General features: G+C 39.8%; 1 protein-coding gene across 1 annotated transcript in view; it reads right to left on the reverse strand.

Moving 5' to 3' along the window:
* Positions 1-18,604: 18,604 nt before the first annotated feature.
* Positions 18,605-26,946, reverse strand: part of Pgap1 (post-GPI attachment to proteins inositol deacylase 1) — an 81,909-nt gene continuing 73,567 nt past the window's right edge. The window contains exon 27 of the mRNA XM_027396892.2: positions 18,605-26,644. Coding sequence (XP_027252693.1) covers positions 26,506-26,644 — 139 coding nt within the window. The 3' untranslated portion in view covers positions 18,605-26,505. The remainder of the gene's footprint in view (positions 26,645-26,946) is intronic.

Here is a 26,946-nt window from a genome sequence, read left to right on the forward strand (position 1 = left end):
GGTGCTGTATAAAACGGGGAGCTATGGTCACCAAGACAGTCAGAGAGAAGAGAAACAAGGATCCAGGCAGATAAAGGAGAAGAAATAGCATATTGGTTTGCCTAATTTTATAACCATTTTTTTGTTTGTCTACTAATGAGGCTCTTGAAATTTAGTGGACTAGCTTAAAACACTTCACAAGGATGAAAACACTATATTGAGTAAAGCAAGGTGACTGTACCTAGAAAGTCTAGTTATGCCATCTGCATCTTTAAATTATGTAGTCTCAAAAAGTGCAAAATTTAAAATTAGAAAATTTTAACTCTAAAAATCTTGTGTCTTAAGTCAGCAGATTTTTTCAGTGGAAACGAAATGGTAGAGAAATAGAAAGTGCTTTGGCTAGGTATATACCTCTATGGTAGAGTGATTGTTTAGCATTCACAGAGCCCTGGGTTCAATCCCTGGTTCTACAAAAAGAGAGAGAGAGAGAAAGACAGATACAAAGAGAGGGGAAGAGAAAATGAGGAGGAGGAGGAGGAGGAGGAGGAGGAGGAGGAGGAGGAGGAGGAGGAGGAGAAGAAGAAGAAGAAGAAGAAGAAGAAGAAGAAGAAGAAGAAGAAGAAGAAGAAGAAGAAGAAGAAGAATTTAAAATAGCAACAAAAAAGGTTACTTAAAGCACCCTAAACTGAGAACTGCCTCCAACATACACATCTCAGACAGACAGACAGACAGACACGTCCCACAGCAGAATGAGTAGAGATTATTTTCCATCTCATGTTGTGACATGGAAGCTGAAACACAGACAAAGACAATAAAGCTTACCAAGAGTTTGGTTTCACCTGGCCCTGCCTACGATCTGCCAGTGATTCCCGGGTTCTTATAACCAGTGGACAGGCTGCAAGAGGGAGCCTCTGACGTGAGCAGAGGCAGTTCAAAAATAATGATTCTGTTTTCATCCATGGCACAGAGACCCTTGAGAGGCAGGTCTCCCAGCATCTTCAGGGGTAACCTAGTTATCTTTTAAGTGCATCAGCTGCTTCGGGAACCATTGGCCATATTACATGAATTTTATAAAATACATGAGCCACTTCCACACAGCAAAATGGCTCTCTCTTTTCTCACGTTTAGGCTGGGAATATGATGATGATTATCTCATCTAATAAGGTTACTTTGAGAGATATCAGTTTTCAAATTAATAGCATTTTTTGAACAAGAAACTCTATTGCAAAAGACAAAATTGCTCTTTTTGACCTCCACATGGTATCTTCTTCTTAGAAATAGTGGCATGGTTTATTATAATAGCCCATTCAAGGTGAAGCAACCAGATAGCATACACTTCACAGGAAAATGAAAAATGACTATACCTACACTATCTCCTTGCTAAATAAGAGCCATCTGAAGGAAATGGTAGGGCAGAAAAATTGGACTCGATGGCTTGTGAATTTTCTGTGGTTCCAATGATTCAGAACGAAATTCAGGACAAACTCAATGTTCAGAAGTCTAGTGATCAGAACTGTAAATTACAATAATTGGCTGTGTTTGTCAAGGTGGTGCATGCCTGTAATCTCTGCATTTTGGAGGTAGAGATAGGATGATCAGGCATTTAAGGACAGCCTAGGCTACATTTTGAATTTGAGACCAGCCTTGAATACATGAGATCGTGTCTCAAATAAACAAAAACTGGCTATTGTTTCAGCTTTGCTACCTTGACCAATAACAAATTTATGACACTCATCTGTTCATTTTTTTGTTCAATAAGCAAATGTCTTTCTTTTCTTTTCTTTTTTTTTAATTTTTGAGACAAGAGCCCCCTATGTAGCCCAGGCTAGCCTCAAACAGGTAATCTTTCTGCTTCAGTCTGGTGGATGCAGTAAGTACAATGTGTACCACCACACCTGGCTCATTATTGCTGAGTCCTTACTGTGTGGGGGTCATTACACTAAGCTTTGAGGGCTAAATGGTGAAGTCCCTGCTCTCAATGACCAAAGCTGAACAGAAGACCAAAATTTACTCCATCACTATTCTGTGCATTGTTTAGATAGCGGCAACTGTTTGTGGCACTGTCGGGTGAATCCAGGACCCTATACATAGTAGACAAGCAGCCTACCACTGAACTATATCCCCAATTCTTGGTGGTTTTGAGACAAGGTCAGTCTGTCTGTGAATTGGGGATCCTTCTGCCTCAGCCTTGGAATGGAGTCCTGGAATTGCAGGTCTATACCACTATACCCAGTTCGTGATGAAAATTTCCATTGGGAGAACGTGTAGAATTGGGGATATGGTCGGGTGTTGGTGACGCACACCTTTAATCCCAGCACTCAGGAGGCAGAGGCAGGCAGATCACTGTGAGTTCAAGGCCAGCCTGGTCTCCTGGTCTCCAGAGCGAGTGCCAGGATAGAGGCTCCAAAGCTACACAGAGAAACCCTGTCTCGAAAAACCAAAAAAAAAAAAAAAAAAAAAAAAAGAACTGGGGATATGATTCATTCTCAAGGGTAAGAGAAGGCTTGTGTGAGAAAGTGACCTTCCTTCTAGTCAATTGATTATGAGTTACCTAGGCAACCTCAGGAAGGCAGAGGAAGTGGCTTTCAAGCAAGCTGAGTAGCTGTGCTGGCGGGGAAGACAGCGCCTTTAAGCAGCTGAAAAAAATAACTTAGCAGGCCAGAAGAGAGATAGAGGGGGCACCTGGGGAGGGAGATGGGGTAGGAGAGGCAGTAGGAGCATAAGATCATGACTGCAAGAAATGCTAAGAAGTGATTGGAGAGTTTTAAACATCTAAACAGCTTAATCAAACTGGCATTAAAAAAGAAAAAAAGATTCTGGCTGCAGTGGGAAGAGGAATATGTGATGTCAGATAAATGGTAGCTGCAGTACAAGCAGAAAAGGGTGGGTTAGGGCAGCCTCAGAGCTGGGTGGATCTGAGCAGCATTTGAGAGGGAACAGAGCTAGTGAGAAGGGGGTTTCAAAACCAATCCCTGTGTCTGTGGATTGTGCAGTGCATGGTTACAGTGCCATTCCCGGAGAAATGAATAACGGGCATGAAGGAGTGACAGTCACTGTTGCAAGTTGAGTTTGAGATCTCGAGATCTAGCAGCACTGGGCAGTGTGAGAATGCATATGCAGATCCAAAGCCCAGAGGGATACTGGGTCAGAAAAGGAACTGTAAGTGGCAGTTAATGTAGAAACTGATCAGACTATCACAAAGAAGCCCAGGAGACCAAGGACTTGAATTTGAGATTACGTAACACGATAACCTCATACAAGACTCTTCAAAAAGAGACCCTGGGGGTCGGGGAAATCGGGGATCAGGGAGGCAGGAGCAGAGAGGTTCAGAAAGGGCCATGCTGGAGAAAGTGAGCACTGAATAGGGTCTGGGGACATTGGAGCTGCAGGGGTGAGGTGAGAGATGAGAGGGGAATGGGGGGACGGGAGATGCAGCAGGGTGCCCAGCCCTTGGGGAGAGAAGAAGGCAGGAACTATAGGGAAAGTGGAGTCCAGGGGAGGCATCCATGATCAGTTCTGTTTGTTCAGACCTGGTGTATCCCAAGCTGAACTTGAACTTGAAATCTTCCTGCCTCTCAGGTGCTAAGATTGTTGTTATTATGCGATTTTTATAGAGATTGATTAAACATCAGTGGCTCTGTGAGTAAATGAAATTTACTATGAAAAATACTCTGAAATTTCTTCATGTTGTTCTCCTGGACTTTTAATTAAAGATTCTAGTAACATTGAAGTCCCAGATTGTTCATAAACACTCTGGACAATGCATATTTAAATTTTTTTTCTACTTTTTATTAAGAAAGAGTCATAAAGCAATCTAAACCATAAAAAAATTAAAGACTAACATTCCTGGGCTTTACAAAGGCATAGTTTTCATTTCTTGACTATTTTAAGATCCAAATAAATTTATTGAATATGTTATAACCCTATTACATTTCTATATCATTAAGAAAAGGCAAGAACAATGAAAAATGTTCCCCGATATTGCATAGAGAATCTTCCCTGCAAACAGTAAAGAAATACTGTTTTTAAATAGGATCTTTGTATTAAATTTTAAAATATTAAAATAGTTGTGAGTTGCTTCCTAGAAAGAAAATACCAATAAAATATAATTTATTTTTAATGGGAAGTTTTTAACTCTTCTGTTAGTCAAGAAAGACTAAGGCTCGAACCCTCCAAGTATAAAGCCTTTTCTGTAATGTGAGTGCTTCAGATAACAGCCAATGCTGACAGAATTCAGCCTGATGCACAGACATGGAGCTTTTGAAATAGAAAAAAGCGACTGAATAAGTCAGGTATCCCACAGCCACTGGTCCTAGTATTTCTCATTTTGGTCCATGTGTATGAGAATGCAATTTACCTATTCTCCATTTTACTCTCAGCCTTATTTAATAAAAATCACTCTAAGATCAGCTGAGAGATGATTTGATCCATCATGTAATCCCAAGATCTTCCTATTCAAGAATTATTTATAGCTCCCCAGAGTAAAAATGGAGATATATGATAGTGTAACCCATTAACACAGAGTTTTCCTGGTTGCTAGAAGAAATTACCTATTACAGAAACAAGCTTAAATTTTCTCTTTCATTCATTAACGTTTTCTTTTATTTAACTAGTTAGTTAAGTGGTGCTAGGTCTCAAACCCAGAGCCTGGTACTTGCAGGACTAGCAATCCAGAACTGAGCTACAACTCAGCCCTGGCTTCTTTGTGACTTGGACTCCCATACAGCCCAGACAACAGGCACAACCACACCAGTTCGGTCTTTCAGTGCTGGAAACTGAGCACAGCGCCCCACACAGGCACATGGTCTGCTTCTTACAGCCTCAGGCCCTTTTAAGTTTTAGCTCTTATTTTGACATAGCGTCTTGATTGTAACTCAGGCTCTGTGATCATTCTGCTTCAGCCTCCAGAGGAACTAGAGTTACAGGTGTTTGTTTCTTAAGTCTCCATTTAAAGAGCAGAAATGTACCATTGATGATTGACACTTTTTTTCTGAATATACCAATAGTGACTAGTGGATATTTATAATTAATTGTAGATAAAGGAGACAGACAGAGAGAGAGAGAAAGAGAGAGAGAGAGAGAGAAAGAGAGAGAGAGAGAATGGTTAACAGTATGGTTAAACATTTGTCACAGTTATTGTTCTTCAGCTATGAATAAATCGGGTATACCATTACCAAAACAACTTATAAAAGAAAGCATTTAATTGGGGGCTGGCTTACAGTTTCAGAGGCTTAGTCCATTATCGTCATGGTGAGGAGCATTGCAGCAGGCAGGCAGGTGGGCATTGTGCTAGAAACTAGCTGAGAGCTCACATCTCATCTACAAGTTGCAGATCAAGAGAGAGAGAGAGATGCAGGCAGAGAAAACAAGTGAGACTGGGCCTGCTGTGAGCTTTTGAAACCCCAAAGTTTTCAAAATAAGGTCATACCTCCTAATCTTTTCCGAAGAGTTCCACTAATTGGTGACCAAGCATTCAAACATATGAGCCTATGGGGTGACTGTCATCTAAACCTCCACATCATTTGTCCCTTTTAGCAGTGGCATTTCTGAGTATTAGTGACCAAATGGCATTGACCTTCACAATTTCACGTGCATTTGAGAGGCACCTGCAATATTGTTTCCTGCCATCCATTTCGTTTAAAGATTGCTAAAGGGGAGATGAAATCATGCCGCAGAAGCATGAGGGCCCATGCAATTTTAAGTCTGCATATTAAAAAGAAAAAGAGCATCCTTCGCATTAAAATATGTTGCAATTGTTTTTATCTCAGTGGAGTAGAGTGTGAGCCAGTCCTGGAAGCTAGAGCCTCAGATGCTGCAGAACGTGAGCTAAATGAGGAGACAAAATATCTAATTAAAGCAACTTAAAGAAGGAAAAGTTGGTTTTGAGTCACAGTTCTAGGATACGGCCATCATGGTATAGGCCTTTGAGGCAGCTGGTCACACTGGATCCAGTCAGGCAGAGAGAGGTGAATGGCGTACTTAGCTCAAGTTTTCCTTTTTATTCAGTCTGTAAAATCAGCCCGCAGAATGATGTCACCTGCCTTCAGAGTGGGTCTTCGGACTTTGATTAGCCCAGTGGAGAAATTCCCACATGGATATGCCAGGAGTTCATCCCCATGGTGGTTCTAAATCCTAACAAACTGACAGTAATGGCCATCGTAAGTCCATCAAATGTCAACTTCACACTGAAACATGCTATGCCCAGCATGACTTGGCTCTAGAAACCCAAGTGGGGTGATAAGGGAATGAAGAATGGGAAAGGAAGGCACAAGGATGCACTTCCAGAAAGGCTGAGGTGGGCTGAGCTTGCTCTGGTGGAGAGCGACAGCAGCCCAAACTCAGTGTTTATTTTGGCAGAGTTGAAGAGGTGTATGATTGTACTGCTGAGTGAGGAGGTGGGCTTATGGTAAACAGCCTAACAAGGAGGTGGGGTTAACCAATCCCTATAGTTCTCTGGAAGAGTGCAGTTTCAGGTTACAGCCATCCAGAAGATGTCGTTGGTAGTTACTGCATACACTGTCAATATTCATATGTGAACCAGAGGAAAGTTTTGCCAGCCCATTGAGCCTTACCTGAGGAAGGCTTCCCACTTCCATAGGTTTGACACATCGGGGTCCTTGACATGGCTAAGATGATGCCAAAAATGAACATCCACTCAGAATTTCATCAATTCCTTACACACTGACAGGCTCAGGACTTTCTCTGTTCATCACAGAACAATTTTTTTTTAAGCTACAGCCTTCCACCTATTGTCCCCATAGGTTCATGGCCAACTTATAAAGCAACACATTCAGTACAAAAGCCACTGTGCTCTTTAACAGTTGTAGAGATGGTTGTCTGCCATAACACAGAAGAGGAATGAAATGTCATACACCTAATCATAATACAGGTCTACAAAGCCCAAGTTAAGTGACATTAGAATTGTCCAGGATAGCCATTCTTGGACCAGCTTGCTCCCCCTCCTTGCAAGTGCAAAGCAGTCCTTTTTGTGTCTTTTCCAGGCACATGGAAGCTCCTGGTTCTACATAGAACCTCCTGCCGTGAAACTCTCCTGAAACCTGAAAGGCAATTGAGAATTGCTGCTCAAACTTCCTAGTATGAAGTTGGGATAAATTTCCTTCTATGGGCCTTTTCAACTAATTACTGGTTTGTTACTGAACCAAAAGGATGCCTTGTCCTTCTGACATAAGTCAGTAAACATGGTATCTATTGAACATATACTTCCCATCAGCCATCTATTGGGTGGCCATGTCATATATCACTGTTACCTCATTCACCAGCCATGTGCATAGACCACGTACTTTTCATTTCACACATTCAGAGGAGACTAAGAGAGAGAAATTAATTTCTAAGACTGACTTCCTAGCCTGATGTTTAGTGTTTCCTTAGGAGTTTGGGTCTGGATGAGAGTGCACCTCAGGTTTCAAAGGAATAGGAAATACATGAGTGAAAATTCCATGAAGGATTCTGAGATCATTCAGGGCTTCAAGGGAACTTGCAAGAACAGATTCAAATCTTAGATTCTGGGGATCTGGGCTTCCTAGGTTCTACATTGTCCCAAGGATTCTGAGGTACTGGGGGATCTGATGGGCTAAAAATGCCAAAGACATCAAGCTTTCAAACCTCAAATGCTATTTTATTTGTGAAAAGAGTCTCTGTAGATATGAGTTAAGACATAAAAGACCATACTGAGTTACACAGGTGGGCCATCAACGTGATCATTTGTCCTTACAAAAGACAGAGGCAGGAAGATTTCAGTCATACTGAGGCAAGGAGATAGGAACACAGACATTCCAAAGATTTGATGATGTTGGCCTTGCAGACTGGAGTGATGCAGCCACAAGGCACAGAATGCAAGCAACTAATGACAATCTGTAAAAGCAAAGGAACTAATCATTTCTCCGGTCTCCATCGGGACTGTGGCCCTGCCTACACCTCCATTTGGGCTGCATGATACAGATCACTGACTTCTCCCTCTATAAAGAAGGGGATATATTTCTGTTAAGTCTCTTGGATTTTGTTAATGCTTTACAGCAGCCACAGGCAAAGGAGACAGGGAATGGGGAGATGGCAGGAATCGTGGGGGTAGGGAGACCTAGGACCCACCATGGAGCTGAGCTGTTTCTATTACTCAACTTAAGGTTGATGATGGCTTTGGCTGGAAAGTCTGCTGCGAGCCTGGGCTGTGGCATGGGCAAACCTGTATTCTGAAACAGTTTTTTTTTTTTTAAATACAAAACAGATGAGAGGTGGGTCCATATCTGGCTACTAAATTACGTGAGACCTCATTTGTGAGTCAGAATTTTGTAATATGCCATATATTTTAACCCATTAGTAGAGTTACTTAAGCATTTGGGGGAAATACCATTTTAAAATAAAACCCCAAATTTCCAAGTATGTATTTTTTAAGATAAAAAGAGTCATTTCAGGGAAGGAAAAAAATGAGGACAAGTTCAGATAGGTATTTCTTTGGGTATTGTGGGAAATAATTGGGCAAATGGGTTTCTTTGTACTGCTCATCAATTGTGAGCACTGAGACAGAACCAGTAAGCCTTTGTCCCAAGGGAAGTCATCAACTAAAACCCAAACCAGCCCTTCCCAAGCGGTGATGAATCCACAGCATCCTGAGTGTTAAACCAAAGAGAAGAAGGAGCCTACCTTTGTACTCCTCTTTCAAAAGTCTTTGCAGCCCGCCTCTGAGAAAGTCCACAAGAAGTCTCTCTCACAAGATGATGTCATCCTAATCGTCATTAATGTGTACCTAGATTTCTGCTAATAGTGCCTGCTGATGTCTGCTTTTAAAATTCACATCTGTTTACTCTAGAGGAACCTTCTGACTTGTTATCAAGATCTGTGAAATATTATATATATACATTTGTTTCACTTCAACATGACACCCTCAGTTCCATGAGGCAAAGATGGAATTTCTTTTTTTCTGTGTGACTGGTATTTTATTGTGTATGTATGTATGTGTGTACATATATATGGGGTGTACATATGTGTGTACATATATATGTGTATATGTGAGTACATATATATGTATATGTATGCCACATATACATATATACATATATACATATACATATATATATATATATAAAATGTATAAACTTTCTTTTTTCCATTCATTGATGGACACCTTGGGATTGTTTTATCTCTAGTTTGAAAACAGCATATGCCAGGTCTCCTTTCTCTACATCCTTGCTAGCATTTATTTTTGACCATTTTTACAAAAGCCTGTAACAGTGTAGAGCTGAAATGTCCCCCAAATCCTCCTGCGTGATGGGCTTGGTTCCCAATGCAGCAACATCTGAAGGTGAAGCTTTGGGGAAGTGATTGGAGATAAGATAGGTGGCCAGGGATGTGATCACTGCTTAATCCAGTCACCAGATCATAGGCAGCTGGTGGGAATGTGGGGTGGGGAGGGGTCTAGTTAAAGCAAGTGGGTCTCTAGTGCATGGCTTGGAGACTGTACCCTTTCCTGGTCCCCTCTCTCCTCTTACTGTGCCATGGTGATATGGTCAGTGTCTACCACATGCTTCTGCTACCATGATAGTCCACCTCAACTCAGACCTAAAATGGTGGAGCCATGGACTAAAGTCTAGCATGAGATCTCTGAAACTGAGCCAGAATAAACTTTCTCTTTTGAGTATCTTAAGCATTTGCCACAACAATGAAAAGCTAGCACAAAGCCATTCTGACTGGAGCACAGCACTGTCGCATTTAGGTTTCATGTGTATATTTCTGAGGATGTGATACAGAACATTTTTTCATACACTCAATCATTTATCTTCTTTTGAGAAATGTCTATGCAGGTAATTTATTCATTTAACTGAAGTATGTGTTGCTATATTTTTGTTTTGCTCTTTTGCCATTGAATTCTTATTAACTCTGGGTACAAATCCCTTATTCGATAAATAGTTGTCAGACATTTCCTACCATTCAGGAGACTATATTTCAATTTTGTTTTTCCTTTGTACTGCAGCTTTTGAGTAAGTAAAAGTTGTACTTTAAAAATGGGGGGGCAGATATTTTATGTTCCATTATAAGCTGCAGACTTACAGGTTCTCATAAGTCCCTTTCAGAAATATTTCCTGCAAATATTTCTGTCATTTGCTTGTTCTTTTGATAAGCAGAGATCTTCAATTTACATGGAGCATATTCTCCTGTAAATGTCTCTGTATCCATCCTATAAACACTTTGTCTACAAACATGTCACACATTATTGATATATGTGGATATATGAAAATATATTTGACGTTGGCATCAAGTTCAATATGTAGCAAGGATGGCCTTGAGTGTGTTATACTGATTTATTTTGAAATTATAAACCTACGTTGCATTTGTGAAATCAGTCTCACTTGATCACCATAGAGTATCCTCTCTATGTGGCACTGGATTTCATTTGCTAGTTTGTGGAGATATACATACATATCACATACATATTCACAAGAGATATCTGCCAATGACTGTTGTTGTGATTTCTGTGTCATTCTGTGACTGCATACCTGAAGCATGCTGCATGCTGGCACATGTACAGCAGAACTTTTCCCAACACCATCTTCTGAGGAAGTTTGAATTTTTAATGAAGATCAACTTAACAAATTTCTTGTGATCTGGCTATCAGATCACAAGTTTTAAAGTTTAATACTTTAAAATCCCTATTTTAAAGGTGTCCATTGGCATTTTTAGCTGGGCTTCTTTGTATTAATATTTTAAGGTTTGCAATGAAAGACAATAATCTATAATCTGATTCAGATGCATAACTACAAGTAGTAATCCTTGGGAATTAGCTAAGGTTAATGAAAATACCAATTCTTTCTTATGTGAAACTCAAAACATATACAAAACTAAAGAAAATAGAATGTAAGACCCTGTGCTTACGACTCAGCTCTAATAATTAACAGCGCCACCCATTTTGTTAGATACCTAACTAGACTTTTAGCATCAGGATTTTGGGGTATTTTGAGTCATTATCATGATACTTTACTAAAAATGTTTGACAATTAATCATTAATTAATTAAGGGGTAGACAGATGGTTCAGTGCTAAAGGCACTTGTACAGCCTAGTGACCTAAGTTAGCTCCTGGATCCCTTGTAAGGTAGATTGAGAGAGCCAACTCCACAAAGTTGTACTCTCACCTCTGTATGTGCACCACGACACACGTGCCCCCCACTCACACACACAGGAAAGAACGAAATAGATAAAAGACATTTGACAAACTTCTCCTAAAACACACAGTATTGAGTATGCAAAGTAGTTCATATAAATGTGTGAGGTTCTTTGCTGGGGGCAATCTATTTACAGAACCTGTGTGAAGAAGTAGAAGACTGGAACTAAATTTGTCCAGAGTTAAAATTGGGGCGCCTTCATAAAACAGAACTAGACTCCCCAAATACAGGCAATAATGATGGGGCTGGGACAATATATGAGGCCACTGGCAGTGGGTCCAAGATCTAACTCTAATGCACAAACTGACCTAGTGGAGTCCATTCTATATGGAGAGATACCTTGCTCAGCCTAGACAGGGGGCGGGGTGCCTTTGTCCTGTCTCAGAAAGATGATGGGACAGACTTAGTAGACTTCCTAGGGGAGGCCTTACCCTCTCCGAGGAACAGATGGGAGGTGGGGTGGTGGGGGAAAGGGTGGGAGTTGGGGGAGATGGGGGAGGGAAACTGGGATTGGAACGTAAAAAATAAAATTAATTTTAAAAAAACCCGGCTCTCATGCAGCACTGTTTCTGGTTCATCATGGAGCAGAAGAGCCGAGAGTAGACAGCTGGAAGATAAAAGCTCCTACTTTGAGCATCTATTGTGTCAGTGCATGGAGCAAGATTAGATGAACCCTCACACTAGGATTTGAGTAGCTATTTCTAGCTGTGGTCTTTAGATGAGGACAGGCTAAATGAGTTACATTGACTCAGCTCTTTATTGAGTGAACAAGTCTGTCTGGCCTTGTGAATCATCTACCAGGAACATAATACCAAAGCTACAGAGTTAGAAGTTATCTCTAAAAAATTATAGCAAGAGCAAAAGGAAGTCTTTGGGTAGAACATTGGAAACACTTTTTCCAATGCAGAAGAAATAATGAATATGGTGAGAAAGAAATTCAGTTGAGAATGTGAGATCAACTAATGCTACTGCAAGTTCCAAGTCTGAAGCCAAGGGCATTTTCCTTGGATAATCAAAGGTAATCTACTTTGGACTCTGTTACAAGCAAATTGCTGAATTTCTCTGTACCTACTTCCTTTCTTGTAAGTATCCCCCTTTTCTAGCTTTCTTTCTTTTTAAAAAATCAAACATGCTGAATGTATCTGGTACAAAAGGAACTCAAATGACTATTCAAGGGAAAAGTACAGGAGGAAAAAGAAACCTGAATAGATACCACAGTAGTCTAGAAGGTTTTGTTAAAATAGCTCACACTTTTTAGTTTCCTTATGATTTACTTCCTTTCTCTCAAAATGGAGGTGCTGATGAAGGGTGGCAGCTAGTGGTGTTTGGTACCCGAGCTTACTCCATTACAGAATCTCATGAGAATTAATTTACTTTTCTCCTCTTTCTCCTCCTACTCCTCCCATCAGCTCCTTCTCTGTCTCTTCCCCTACCCCATCTCTTTCTCTTTCTCTCTCTCTCTGTAACAGAGTCTCACTGGGTAGCTTGGTGGCCTTAAACTCTTGATGTCCCTCTCAGCTTCTGGGACTTCAGGTGTAAAATTTCAGGGCCACCCCTCCCAACTGAATTACTCTACCTGTAAAGTGCAGCACCAAGACGAAGACACTCCATTCCCTTTCTTGTATGTAAAACCTCAGAGATTCTAGAAAATGAGATATGCCATTTCTAGGCAGCACTGAAAGAGACTGAACTTTCTGTGATCTCCCCACATCACAGAAATTGGGCCAGGTTCCAGGTCAAACCTAACGCAGACTGGCTTTCATGGAGTCTCGAGGAACTTCAGCATCACAAGAACTTCCTGAAGGTAACTGAGGTCCTGACAGTGCTGACATCTACTCAAAGAAGATGCCAAATCAGCTGGTCCTCTGATGTCACTAACAGCGGTGAAGGATGCAGAGAAGTCAGCATCTCTGAGGCTTGTCAAAAGACATGGGGAAAGTGGTCAAGTTTCCGTATAACTTGGCTTCTGGAGCAGAGGAAGCCACTGCCTGTAACTCAGTGTTATACAGATTTTAATGTTCTTCTCCAGAACAGCGTTGACATTTGAAAATGGATCCCAGCACCATGTGCTGAAGTTTCAAAGGACTACAGCATGGCAACACTGCTTCCTGGCATAAAACAAACAAAAATTTCTCTTTGCATATTCAGGGTCTGTTGTGGCTCTCCTCACATAGCCCTCAAGGGTGAAGACAAAGGAGGAAACAACATCATGGTTGCTTTTTTTTTTTTTTTTTTGGTTTTTCGAGACAGGGTTTCTCTGTGTAGCTTTGGAGCCTATCCTGGCACTCTCTCTGAAGACCAGGCTGGCCTCGAACTTACAGAGATCCGCCTGCCTCTGCCTCCTGAGTGCTGGGATTAAAGGCGTGTGCCACCACCACCCAGCTTAAGTTTCTTAGCTAAAAATCTAATTTTTGTTTTTAAGATAACTAGACCCATATCTTTCATCCCACACAAAATTCAAACTGGATCCAAGACCTTAGTTTCAGACCTGGAACACCAAAACTGCTAGAAAAAAATCATTTCACACTGAGAAATCATTTCAAGATAGCTACTGGTAAAACCTTTCTGAACGGAACTCCAAGAGCACAGAACTCAGCCCCAAGGACTGGCAAATTGGATTAAATGAAATTATGAAGTTTCTGTCCAACAGAGAAAGTATCAGTGGAGTAAACAGACGATCTATAGCAGAGTGAACAGACAGCCTAGAGAATGGGAGAAAATTGCTGCAGCTATACTTTAAACAGGGGGATAATATCTAGAATACACAAAGAAATGGAAAAATTAAGCCCCTCTCATACAAAACTGCTTATTAATAAATGGGTCAGTGAACTGAACAGAGTTCTCAAAAGAAGAAATACAAATGGCTAATAAATACTTTTAAGAGTTCCCTTGGAAATCTATCGGACCTTTTGTAGTGGATCAGTACTTATCCCTAGCATAGGAATGAACTTTGGGAGCCCATGCCACATGGAGAGATACTCCCTGAGCCTAGACACACGGGGGTTGGCCTAGGCCCTATTCCAAAGAATAAGACAGACTTTGAAGACCGCATATGGAAGGCCTCACCCTCCCTTGGGAGCAGAAAGGGTATGGGATAGGTAGGGTGTTAGTTTGGGGGGCAGGGGAGGAGGGGACTGAAAGGGACCTGTGATTGATATGTGAAATAATTTTCTTTCTAATTAAAATAAAAAAGAGAGTGAAACCTGGCACTAGGGAAATGGCCAGAGATCTACAAAAAAAAAAAAAAAAAAAAAAAAAGAGTTCAGTGTCCTTGGCTATCAGGGAAAGGCAAATCAAAACTACTTTGTGATTCTATTTTATCCCAGTTGAAATGGTTATCAAGACAAAAAAACACATAACAGATGCTGGGAAAGATACTAAAAAAGGAGCTCTTACTGTCAGTAGGAGTATAATATTCTACACACACACACACACACACACACACACACACTCACACACACACACCACACACACACACACACACACACACACACACCACGTATGTGAGCGCTAAGTATGAAAGATGATGGATATGTTAATTGGCTTATGTAATCATTTCACGGTGAATATATGTACCAATATTGTACACCGAACATTTTTTTTTCTTTTTGTAGTGCTGGTGATTGAAGTCTGGGCCTTTAAAGTATACTAAGCAAATGTTCTACCACTGAGACAGATCCCTGCCCCCCCAAACAGGTATGCATTTATACTTCAATAAGACTAGGAGGGGTAGGGTGGCTTGAATGAGAATGACTCCCATAAGCTCATATATTTTAATGTTAGGTCCCCAGTTAGTGAAACTGTTTGGGAAGAGTTCGGAAGTGTGGCCTTGTTGAAGGTGGTTTATCACTGGGAATGGGCTTTGAGGTTTCAAAAGCCCATGCCAGGCCCATTCTCACACTCTCTCTGCCTGCTGGATCAGGATGTGAAGCTCTTAGGCCAGTGTCATACCTGTCTGCCTCCCACCAGGATGATCATTGATTAATCCTCTGAAACTGTAATGTTTGTTTTATAAGACTTGTCTTGGTCATGGTAAGGCAAATTGGTACCAAGAGTAGGATATTGCTGTGACAGGCCTAGCAATTTGTTAGAGAAATAGGGAAGACTGAACTTTTGACTAGAAAAGCGGTTGAATGCTTCCAGTGGAGCTAATGGGCTATTCTAGTAGGAGCATGGAAGACAGTGGTGCTAAGAGCAATGTAAACTATGGAGGACACCCAGCTCAAAAGGTTTCAGAGGAGAATATTAGAGAGCATCCTTGTGATACTATGGATTAGAGACCATTTTTGTGATATTATAGCAAAGAACATGGCTACTTTTTTGTCCTAATGTGAAAAATCTGCTAGTGGTTAAATTGAAGAGTTTTGGAGTAATATCACTGGCAGAGAAAATTTCAAGACAGTCTACTTTTGACTGTGTCACATGTCACTCTTAGGCAGATCTACAATGAAAAGGTGTTAAGTGGTGAGGGGAGAGAAATACAAAATGCACAGTTTGAGGAGAAAAGGAAATGCAATGTTGTTGCCAAGTCTTGTGCTCAAGGAAAAGTCTAAAGAAAAGCCTTGTGCTAAATGGAATAAACGGGATGGTAACTTCAGGGCAAGATCCCACCCAGCTAATCCTGCAGCCTGTGAAAGAAAAAGTTCTGAGATACTTCCTAGGCCTGAACAACAACAGAATGTTTATGCAAACGTCATTCAAGGAGGAGGCTAGGTTCCAGCCCTAGCAAGAAGCAGAACCTAGCAGTTCCAGCCATGTGGTTCTGGGTTTAGGGTCAAGAAGGATACAGGAAAGGAGTTATGGAATCTTCCTCCATGGTTAAGGAAAATCACAGAGGCTAGCAGTTTGAAAGCCAAGTCTTTGTCTGGAAGCCTGAAGCTGTAAAAGTGAAGCCTGGATTGTGTTGGAGACCCCAAGTTGTTGGAGATGCCAGAGCTATGGGTTCCCTGCCAGGGACAGCTGCAGACAAGAGTGGAACCAGTCCAAGAGAGAGAAATGTGTTACAGTCAACAAAGCTAGAAGGGAGGAGCCATTTAATAAGCCCTTTAAAATCAGATATGAAGCTAAAGGATTTGTAGTTTGCCCTGCTTGGTTTCAATCTTGCTTTGGTCCAGCATTTCCTCACTATGTACTCTTGCCTCCCTTTTGGAATGGTAATGTATATTTTGTGTATTTTTATTTTGTGGGAGGTTATAGTTAAGTCTCAGAAGAGACTTTGAACTTTTTTTAAAGTCTTTGAGCTGAAAGACTTTGGGGACTTTTGGAGTTGGACTGAATGCATTTTGCATTACGATATGGCCACAAGCCTATGGTGGTCAAAGAGTAAAATGTGGTGGCCTGCACAAACTTATATATTTGAATGTTTGGTCCCCAGTTAATGAAATGGCTTGGAAATGATTGGGACATGTGGGCTTATTGCAGGAGCTATGTCTCTGGGGATTGGCTTTGAGGTTTCAAAAGCCCATGCTAGGCCCGGTCTCTCTGTCTATTGCCTGCAGAGGTAAGACTCTGTTATTGCTCCAGTACTATATCTGTCTGCTTCCAAACACGATGATCATGGACTCTCTACAAGTGCAGGCAAACCTCCAATTGAATGCTTTCTTTTGTATGAGTTGCCTTGGTCATGGTGTCTCTTCACAGCAATAGAACAGTGACTAAGATAAGGGAGAGACCACTTCAAAGAATTAAATTTTATCCAAATGGGGGGTGGATACAATCTAAGTGTTGTACACTAGACAATATATTAGGATACAGGATAAAAATCATTTTCAGTTTTAATCTAAAAAAATCAAGTTATTACTTGTTGTTTTGAGACAGAGTTTATGTTGCTCTGAGTGTTGTAGAACTGGCAACACAGACCAAGCTGGCCTGGAACTTACAGAAATGGACCATCATACACCTGGTGGGTTAATAATATTTTTACATAGATGGATATTTATGCTCTTTTACATTCACTGGTATCACAGTTGGCTGAACAGTGCATGGGGGACTCTGGGAGAAGGACAGTTCTGAAGTATAAAGAAGGTAGCAGGGGACTCCACTAGTTTGCTCATGTGCTTATCCACTTTAAGAATTGAAGCATGTAATGAAAGCGGCATTGTAGTTTATATGGGATGGTTAAGGCATTCATGAACTAACTACATTACTAAATATCCACTACACTTGGTTTGAATTAACATTACTATTATAGATTGAGGCACCTTCAAAATACTCCATCCAAGAAGCACAAGTTGAAAATGATAGTAATACCTGCACAAACAATATAAATCCACATCTACTCCTTTGTCAGCTGGACTAGAATAAAAACAATAAGATTGTATCATCTCTCACCACTAAAAAGAATTAACATTTGAAAAATGAATTGATATTACTAGTGTCCTAATATTTTGGGTACATGCACGCATACCTACACCAGAGTACAGATCAGAAGTTAATGACCAGTGTCTTCCTCAACTGTTTTCCACATTGTTTTTATTTTATTATGCAATTTTTTAGAAAGTTTATTTTGTCAGTATGGTGGTTCACATCTTTAACCACAGCATTAACAAAGCAGAGGTAGGCAAATCTCTGTGACTTCTAGGCCAGCCAGGGCTACACAGTAAGACTACACACACACACACACACACACACACACACACACACACACACACACACACACACACGTAAACTCAGGTCTCCACACTTGCAAGGCAGGCACCTCACCAACTGAATAATCTCCTCACCTTCTGACTCTCATTCTCAAAAACCAGACCTTTTTTGGTCTGTGTAATAATATACACAATATTTGTATAGACAGATAATGCATGTTTACTTATGTATTTAGGGATGATGGTTAAAAATACAAGAAACATGCCCCACCCCTTGAGAAATAACTTACCTAATTTGACTCCTTCTATTCAGTTACATAAGGGTTTGGGTTTATGTTAAATTCTCTATTTAGTGTCCTTTGGCAATTTGGAATTCTAAATCTCCCTGGTTGCTTCTAGACTCCCTCAGAAGTTAATTTTACTGACTAAGGCAATGTCTACCAACTTAAGAATTACTTCTGGGCATTTACTCTCAAAAGCCAACTGATTCTTTTACTCTCAAAAGCCAACTGATTAGCTACAGAGTGACCTATAAATCTGCATACGATGTCTAATTCCTTCTCATTCTTCTTACACCTAGGATTATATCTAGTTAGTAATGGACAGAGGAAAAGCACAGTCTCTAGGAGAAACATGTACAATTCCTGAAAGTAGACTGTGAACCACAAAGTGTCCACAGAAATGTATGTGAAAAATTACAACATCCCAAGTTGCAAAATGTCAGCTTTTCCTGTTTCTAGGACTCAGCTGTGTGTGTCGCACTTGCATCCTGTTCTTAACAGGTACTCTATTTGCTAAGGTGCCAGACTTGTAAAGAAGCCATGTTTAAAGCTTTCTTTTGCGCAGTAAGAAATCTTTGTGCCAAATGTGCTTATTCACCAAATTTATTTTTGGACATTCAGAACACCAGGTTATGACAAACTAAAAACAAAGCACCAAAAATTGCTATGCGTTAATACCTGAGCGGAGACGAAAAGCAAATACTCACCTAATAAAACTACATCATAATGTTGGAACACAGGTAAAAACATTTACAACACTGTACAAACTACAATAAGCAGCACGTTCCCCCAAATCACAACCGGTTCAATTGTAACATTGTTAATTATACCACACCAAAACTACACAGAAAATTACACACACATGTATTTAGTGCACTACACACTGCACAATGCACTGGAGAAGAGCATGCATGTTCCGAGGGAAGATCTGCACTGCAGTCATGGTTTTCAGTACACGCTTTAGGACACGCTCCTTGCACTAAGTATTGTTACTGTACATTAGACTTTACAGATGAGAACAAAATTAGTAGGCAAATAAATGAGAACTTTACCAAGTCTCCCTCAGCAGCCACAAGCAGTTGTACTCTAAACGTGTAACTGTAAGGTGAAAGCTGATGGCAGCTGAGAACCTCTTGACCATGCACCCTTGTCTATACAACTTTGTAGTCAATTTTACTGGGCTTTAAGGAAAGATGTATTGTCATTTCTACATATTTTCAAGAGATTCTTATCCAAACAAAAAATTTTAACAGGAGTGGTGGAGGTGAAATAGGACAAAAGAAATACATTGAGTTTATGCCCAAAAGCAACATGTAAAAATAAACAAGGAAGTGAGCACACAGGAATGTGGGCATCTCTAGGAAAGAACATGATTATACTATAAATTGAGACATCTGGACTTTAATGGAACTCATACTCATTATTTTAAATAAGCACAGTAGAAATGCAAGACTTTACACTAAATTAAAAACAGAGGAGCTAATTCTCCCGATACCATTAAAACAATTAGGCAAGAAAAAAAAAAGAGGAAAACAGTAATGTTTAAAAAAACTACATTGATTTGAGTTTAGCCACTGGAAATCATTACTGGGTTAATAACGCTTATTTGAGAATATACATACAAGTCTCAATCTGCCACAACACTGAGCACAAGTCTTAGAAGGAACTCACATCTTTGACAAGGTTATTATCAACAAGACAAAATACATTTTGATGATTAATTTTTCCATATTCAATAAGTTTAGAAACAGAAGTGCCGTGACTATTCCTTAAAATATTCCCCCCCAAAAAACTTTAGCCAAACCTAATTTTTCAGATATATTAAGACTAAATCAATTTTAAATAAAAAAATCAAACAGTGAAAAGCTCTGGAAATCGAGGGAGGCCTGAGGATCAACAGCTGTGTGACTACTAAAGGAAGTGTGTGGCAATTTGTACTTACAACTGCTGTTTCCATACCTCAAAAGAAAGGGTTTTGGATGAATTTGAGAAGGCCACCCATAGTAAAATATACAGTGACAAAATTGCAGGGCATTGTTTGTCATTTTAAGGCACAGTCTGTTCTACCCCAAATAAGTTCAAGGTCACAGTGATGATACATACTCAGTTTTGGTCTGTTTTATCTTGGGCACAATGCTACATTTACAGTTAGTCCTAAGTGTAAGAAACCACAGTATCACTTCAAAATGAAACACATCAGATCCCATTTTTTAAAAATACAAATATGTAACACAACTTCCTAATTTATAGACAATAAAAATGAAGATTTCTCTCCAACCCCACCTTGGGGAGGGTGAGGGTATTTGTACTAGTACCCTGACAAACACCTATTTCTCCATGCACATTTCTCCAAGCACAGCCTGCTTATGCTAAGGACAGGCATCTCCTACTTAGGCTAAGGCCAATGCACACAGAGGACAAATTCCTTCCAGAGGACACAGCATCCTGAAGCCAGCTCTCATAAGCCACCTATCTACTAATCTATCCACAGTCCCCAACAGTTAGGTAACTGTTACTTGATCAAGACCAAATATTTCAAAACCTGGCTTTCTGCACTCCTTCACTTGTGAGGCTAACTTATGAAAGTGTACCAACTACATTACTGTATTGGGCAAAGAAGCAGTAAAAAAAAAAAAAATGGTAAGGAAAACTAAAACGAAACACCAGGATTTCCATGACATTCCTATGAGGAGGAACTAGAGTTCATACAAATCCACAGGAGCTTCTGGGCCTATTATATTTCTGGTTTTGTCTAATGCTGTAGCAATGCTAATGTTTTTTCATTAACAACTGTATTTCATAGTGTTTGATACAAGATGTACATGTTAAGAGGTTTACTTCACTGTACTATGTTAGGTCTAGCAGATAAACCCTTGGGACTAAACAAAACATGCAAAAAACAAAAGAAACCCCACAGGGCAAGCTTTCAGGTATATAAATGAGACACCTATACCAAAAACGTACTGTACAAAGCAATTCATTTTTTGAAAAATAAGACAAAAGACAGATTATTTCAATTAACCGCTGAAAGATTGCTACTGAGTGAATTAATGTTTTACCCAGCAATGTCAGGAAACCAGACAGAATAGAACACACTATTCTAAAGCTTTGAACATTTTCAAAGAAAAATAAAATATGGAATGTTTTCACAATATACACATTTATTGTAAGTCTAGATGAAAAATACTGAAAAGATTACTTTTGTCTTAACCCAATATACTAAGAAAAGCTCCTTGGCACAAATATCCAGAGGTATTTTACAGTTTCATTTAGCTTTGGTGGCAGAGTATGTTTTCCTACCCATGTGAATACTTAATAGTTTCCAATGCCGATTATGCTAAAAAGGATTCAAATGAATCTTTATTCTCCCAAAAAAAAGGGGGTGTAAAAAGTCCAATATAAAACAGAACAGATGCACATGAAATACAAAATACACTGGCCGCTAGGGTCTGGAGTAGTTAGTGCTACCCAGTGTCTATAAGCTTTTGTCATAGTAACATCACTACCCTACAAATACTGAAAGTCAAAAGAACATTTGAAATAGCATATGAACTTTACAAAACGGCTGCCTGTAGGCTTCCTAGACTAAGATTAGAATTCAGATACACAAACTTTACACTAACTAATCTAACAGCAACAGATACAGTTTCTCACTGATGTTCAAACTGACAATGTACATAATGGTTACAGGTTGATTCTGACTCAAGACACCAATTTTATATATAGTCATCAGAAATTAACTGGTTTCTGAGTATTCCAGATGTTTTTTTTTTTTTTTTTTTGGCAGCATAACATGCCAAACACTTAAAGAAAACTGTTCTTGATTTATAATTATTATTCACAAAGAGTTTAATCAAGCTGTAGCTTGGATGTTGCCAGCTCTGGCGCGCATCACCACCCAGCTGCACTGTTACAGTTATAGTATTAGAAGAGTAACAGCATGCCTATTTTCACCATTTCCATGTAAAATTCTGTTTTTATTTATTCACAATAGATTTTAAAAATGAAGCGGTTTGTGCATTTATAGTACATCTTTGAACTGCCGATCTGACTCCCATTTCCTATAATCCTATAGAAAGTTGGGAACGTGAGGTCCTCCAGGGCTTTCTTATTTCCTCATTAATGATGAAAAAGAAGATAATCATAGAGTTATACATGCTCCTTGTTCAGAAAGACTGCAATAAAATTCCGGCTCTCCATCTTACAGTTAGTAGAGTGAGTCCTAGATTTATTTCCTCTGGTATGGAAGCTTTCCTGGCAGGAACTAATATCACAAACACAGGAACTTTCATTGCTCCCTTTATTCCTGCAAGTGTCATACTCCCCAAATGGGTTGTGTGTGACCCTCAATAAACTTCACAGTGCCTCCTGTTTCCTATGATACACAAATTCACAAATTGTCCACACAGATAAAAAAAACAAAACAAAACAAAACAAAAACCTAACTGTCCAACACTTCAGTATACTCTTGGATCTATCCTAAATGATTTTTTAAAAACCACCTTCTAAATGTTCAAATGCAAAATAAAGTGATTTTTGCATCTAACCAAAAAAAACACAAGGCAATACATTAATTCAGACCTGATGTCTGAGGAAAGAAATACAGGCCATCTGATTTATCCCATGATTCTGGAACCAACAACCCTAGTTTACTTCATGGTATTTGTGGATCTCCGCCACTTAAGTATGTTTTGTGTTTTCATGTGTGTACATGTCTGTGTGTGTGCTCCTGTGTGTGAGTACACATGCAAGTGCAGGGAGAGGCCAATGCTAGAAATCTTCCTCAATTACCCTCCACCTTAGTTTTTGAGACAAGGTTTTTCACTGAACATAAGTTTGCCAATTTGGCTAGGCTGGCTGGCCAGCAGACCCCCAGATCTACCTGTTTCCACCACACAGAGCTGGGATTACAGGAACACACTGTTCAGCTGGTTGCTCATGTGGATTCTGGGGATTTGCACTCGGGTCCTGGTCGCTTGCATGGCAGGTACTTCACCATCTGAACCACCATATTCCCCCTGCAGCTTTCAAGAACTGCCGAGTTCTACTTCCCCTTATTTCACTCCATCATTTTCCATAAGAGGTATTAAGAAGGTGCACGCTGTACATCAAGATGTAAGTGAAAAGTCTAAATAGAGTTTTTTAAGAGTACGGGGACTTGGTAATAAATAAGACAATCTGTTTTGTACAAATTTGTGAGCATTGTGAAAATGTGTCATGGCCACAGGCATGACAACATAATAAGTAGCAAATATTCAGCAGGCCTACCTCCTGGAGTTATTTCTTTTTCTTTACTGTATAATTATATAGATACTATTATAGTTCATTCAATAAAAGGAAGGTATCCATTTGTTGGGTGGTGGTAGCACACTTTAATCCCAGTACTTGGGAGGCAGAGGCAGATAGATCTCTGTGAGTTCAAGGCTAGCCTGGTCTAAAAAGCTAGTTCTTGGACAGCCAAGGCTACCAAAGAAACCTTGTCTCAAAAAAAAAAGTACCCAAAACTTTAAAAAAGCATCACTTTATAGACAGCTGAAATTACATAACTAAAATATAAAAAGAAGTAAAAGACCAATAAATACATGATTAATACATATTAGGCCACCTCAAACATCAGTGTTAAGCATAAATGGTTTCTTTAGAACCACACAGTTCTAAAAGTTTTCATTACGGTGGTAACCAAGAAAAAAAAAGTAGAATTTATTTTGTATAACTCAACAGAAGAGAACATAATTAGTAAACACAAGCTCTGGATTCAATCCCTGGGGGTGCTCATGCATATATATACACAAAGTGATAGAAAGCTCTGTCACATTATCAGGTCCAGGAACTGGAGGGATAGCTCAGTCAAGAGTGTGGTTGCTCTGGAGGATTTGAGTTCTGGTTCCTGGCATCCATGTCCAGCAACTCACAACCACCTGACTCCAGCTCCAGGGTATCCACTGCCCTCTACTGGCCAAAATGAGCACCAGCATACATGTGTACATAGACACACACATATACAAAAATTAATCTTTAAAAACATCAGGTCTAAATTACAATAACAATAATTCTGTGGGGTGTTTCCGATAAACCTAGAATTCAGTGTTCTTAACTGTCTAATGTATACCCAATCTATTTACTAGCAAGAATTCAGTTGTTTAATAAGTACACCATTTACTCAAAAACTCAATTTCTTAGAATAGAACTCAAAATTTGATGTATTAATGTCTAACTTAGCTGCCAATTCTAGTAAAACTGGTAATAGGACAATGATAATAATATGCATGATAGATCAAAGCAAGTGATATTGAGATAAAGGAATTTCCTTTTCTTAAGGGACAGCAATTTTCATGATCAGAAACTCTACCTAGCTTCTTGGGTCTAAATACTCGATGAAGATTCTGTCAAAGCAGGCCCATGTGTGTTTACGTGTGAGTGAGTATCTGTGAGTGTGAACGGCAAATGGCCAAAGACCCAGACCACTAGTATTTGAAATATTATGGTGAAGTAAATAAGACTTAGGGCTCGGGAATAAGTACTTTCAGACAATGTGCTTTAATAACGTATGAACTACTCACGAGTAAGAAATCAAACTTGCGACATCTTCCTCATGAGTAGTACTGACTAAGCAGGGTGACTTTAGATCTCATAAATAGCCATGGCTATAAAACTAACTCCAAATGTTTGTAAAGTTCTTTGTAGATGTATGTTCAAATTCAGGAAGTATTCAGTTACCATTAAGTTGAGACACATCTGCAGTATCACTGATAGAAAGATGGCATGTGCGTAGAGGTTGTGCATGCCGGGCAAAATTTAAGCAGCTACATCCCCATTTAGTCAGATGAGAGGTCTGCCATAAGAAAACTGTATTATCTAATGAACTCACTCTCGGATACTGAATAAACACTATGGTATAGTTTACTCCATTTGACAGGATTCTGAAACAAGAGAGTAAAATGTCTGCCATGTCATGTATAACGGCTTTCCTTGAAGAGTCTTAGTAAGTGAAGATATAAATACCTAACAAGCATGCTGCCAGTCAAGACAGTGACGGGGCCATACAAACTAACTAGTCTCTGCGATAATAACATGACCCTTTGACTAATGCTGAAACAGGAAAGATCCAGGAAGCACTCCTGTGGGGGAGTGAGGTGAGCTTTAAAGACTGAGTGGGAGAAGACCTCTGGTTGGCAGTAGTCGCTGAGAGGCTGTGGCACCGGGTGCAACAGCAGAGAGAATGAAACTGATTCCCTAAGTGCCATTCCTGGCACTAAGAAGTACACAAGTTCACAAGTGCAACTGTGAGTTCACAGACAGGTAAGGACCTCACTGGAGAGGCTTTGGGCATTTACAGAACACATGCCTAGGTGAAGGGCTCCTTGAACCAGGTTTTTCTCAGCCTGTGTTTATATTTTGAGTGAAGGCAAAGAACAACTATATTCTTCAAGCTCCCAGCCTTTTTGCTTTTCTGTAGCTAAGAATGAACTAGAATTGGAAATAAAATAACATGTTACCCCCACTGACCAAACAGTAATCCTAAGGAGTGAACCCTGCCAATCAAGATTCCATTGTTAACTGAGTGATGGAAGGCAGTGCTCACACTCTGAGTGCCAACAGAGTAATGGTTGCCTACTGTTCCTTTCTTAGTAGCATAGTTTGGTACATCAAGTGCAATACTGTATTCGTGTTGACACCCCTCCTTCCCACTAGACAAAAATGATGTAAATCCAGAGTTGTTTCAACCTCTGGAATTTAGTTATTTTAATAATCTATCATCATCAGAGGCCCTTTTGGCAACCACAGGAGCACTGATTTAATCAGAGACTGACTGTGCCAATGCACTATCCACAAGAACTGTCTTTTGATAATAGATCTCTTGGTAGATCTCTTTCATGCTCATGCATTCACCAAGAATGCACAGTAGGATTCGTATTTGAAGGCTCAAGAAAATGTCATTGTTTTAAGTCTGAATTGCAGTAGTTAACACAAAGTCTCCCTTCAATTTGAGGTTCTTGTTCATAGACGTAAGATGGCAGATCAAACTTTGTTGACCATGGCTGCGAAAAACTGACCAGATTCCTTCATGACTATTGCACTTCTGAGAAATAGCTGTGACTTTTAAGACTGATTCCGAATATGTAAATTATAGCAAATATGAAACCCAGTTTTCAAAAGAAAGTCTGATAAAAGCAGCGGAGGTTTCACGTGACACTACAAACACCGCTGCATCTACTGAGTCCTGGCAGGGCTGATGGAGCTAGTCAGTATGTACAGGAGTCGCTTCACTAATTTCTCAGGTATGATGAGTACACAGATGCTACATCACAAAATGAAACCATGCTTCAACTACTTTCCTCAAGCATTACAAAACTAATTTCCTATTTCCAACGATGTAAAAATAGACTTGTCTTCTCCAAAGGACCTCACTGTTCCAGTTGGTGGCGCTGTGTTCACTGTGTCACTGGTCCTAAAGGCATAACTCATTTCTATTGTTAAGTCTAGTCTTACATAAAGTTGCATAATGCATGGAATAAAAGAGGAATGATGACAAAACATGGAACCCTGTATAAGTGGGTGGAGCCAAAAGCGATCACACCGACAGCCAGAGGAAGTGGAAACTGCGAGGCGGTCTTCAGTAATTTACTGTGAAGAGAGAGAAATATGTATTATTTATTCAAACTACATTGTGAGTCAAAAGGGAAATATGTTTTTTCCCTTTTGGGAAATATGATTTTTGCTTGTATTTATTTAAATTTTGTTTATTTTTGTTTATTTTGATTATCTTTTTTTCTTCGTGTTTTGTTTTATTTGAGATAGGATCTCACTACGCATACTTAGCTCACTTGAAACTTGCTATATAGCCCAGGCTAGCCTCAGACTCACAGAGATCTGCCTGTTCCTGACTCCTGAGTGCCACTGTGCCATCTCAGTTTTGGTTTTCTGAG

This window comes from Cricetulus griseus, chromosome 2 (genome assembly GCF_003668045.3).
Source record: "Cricetulus griseus strain 17A/GY chromosome 2, alternate assembly CriGri-PICRH-1.0, whole genome shotgun sequence".
Lineage (NCBI taxonomy): Eukaryota > Metazoa > Chordata > Mammalia > Rodentia > Cricetidae > Cricetulus > Cricetulus griseus.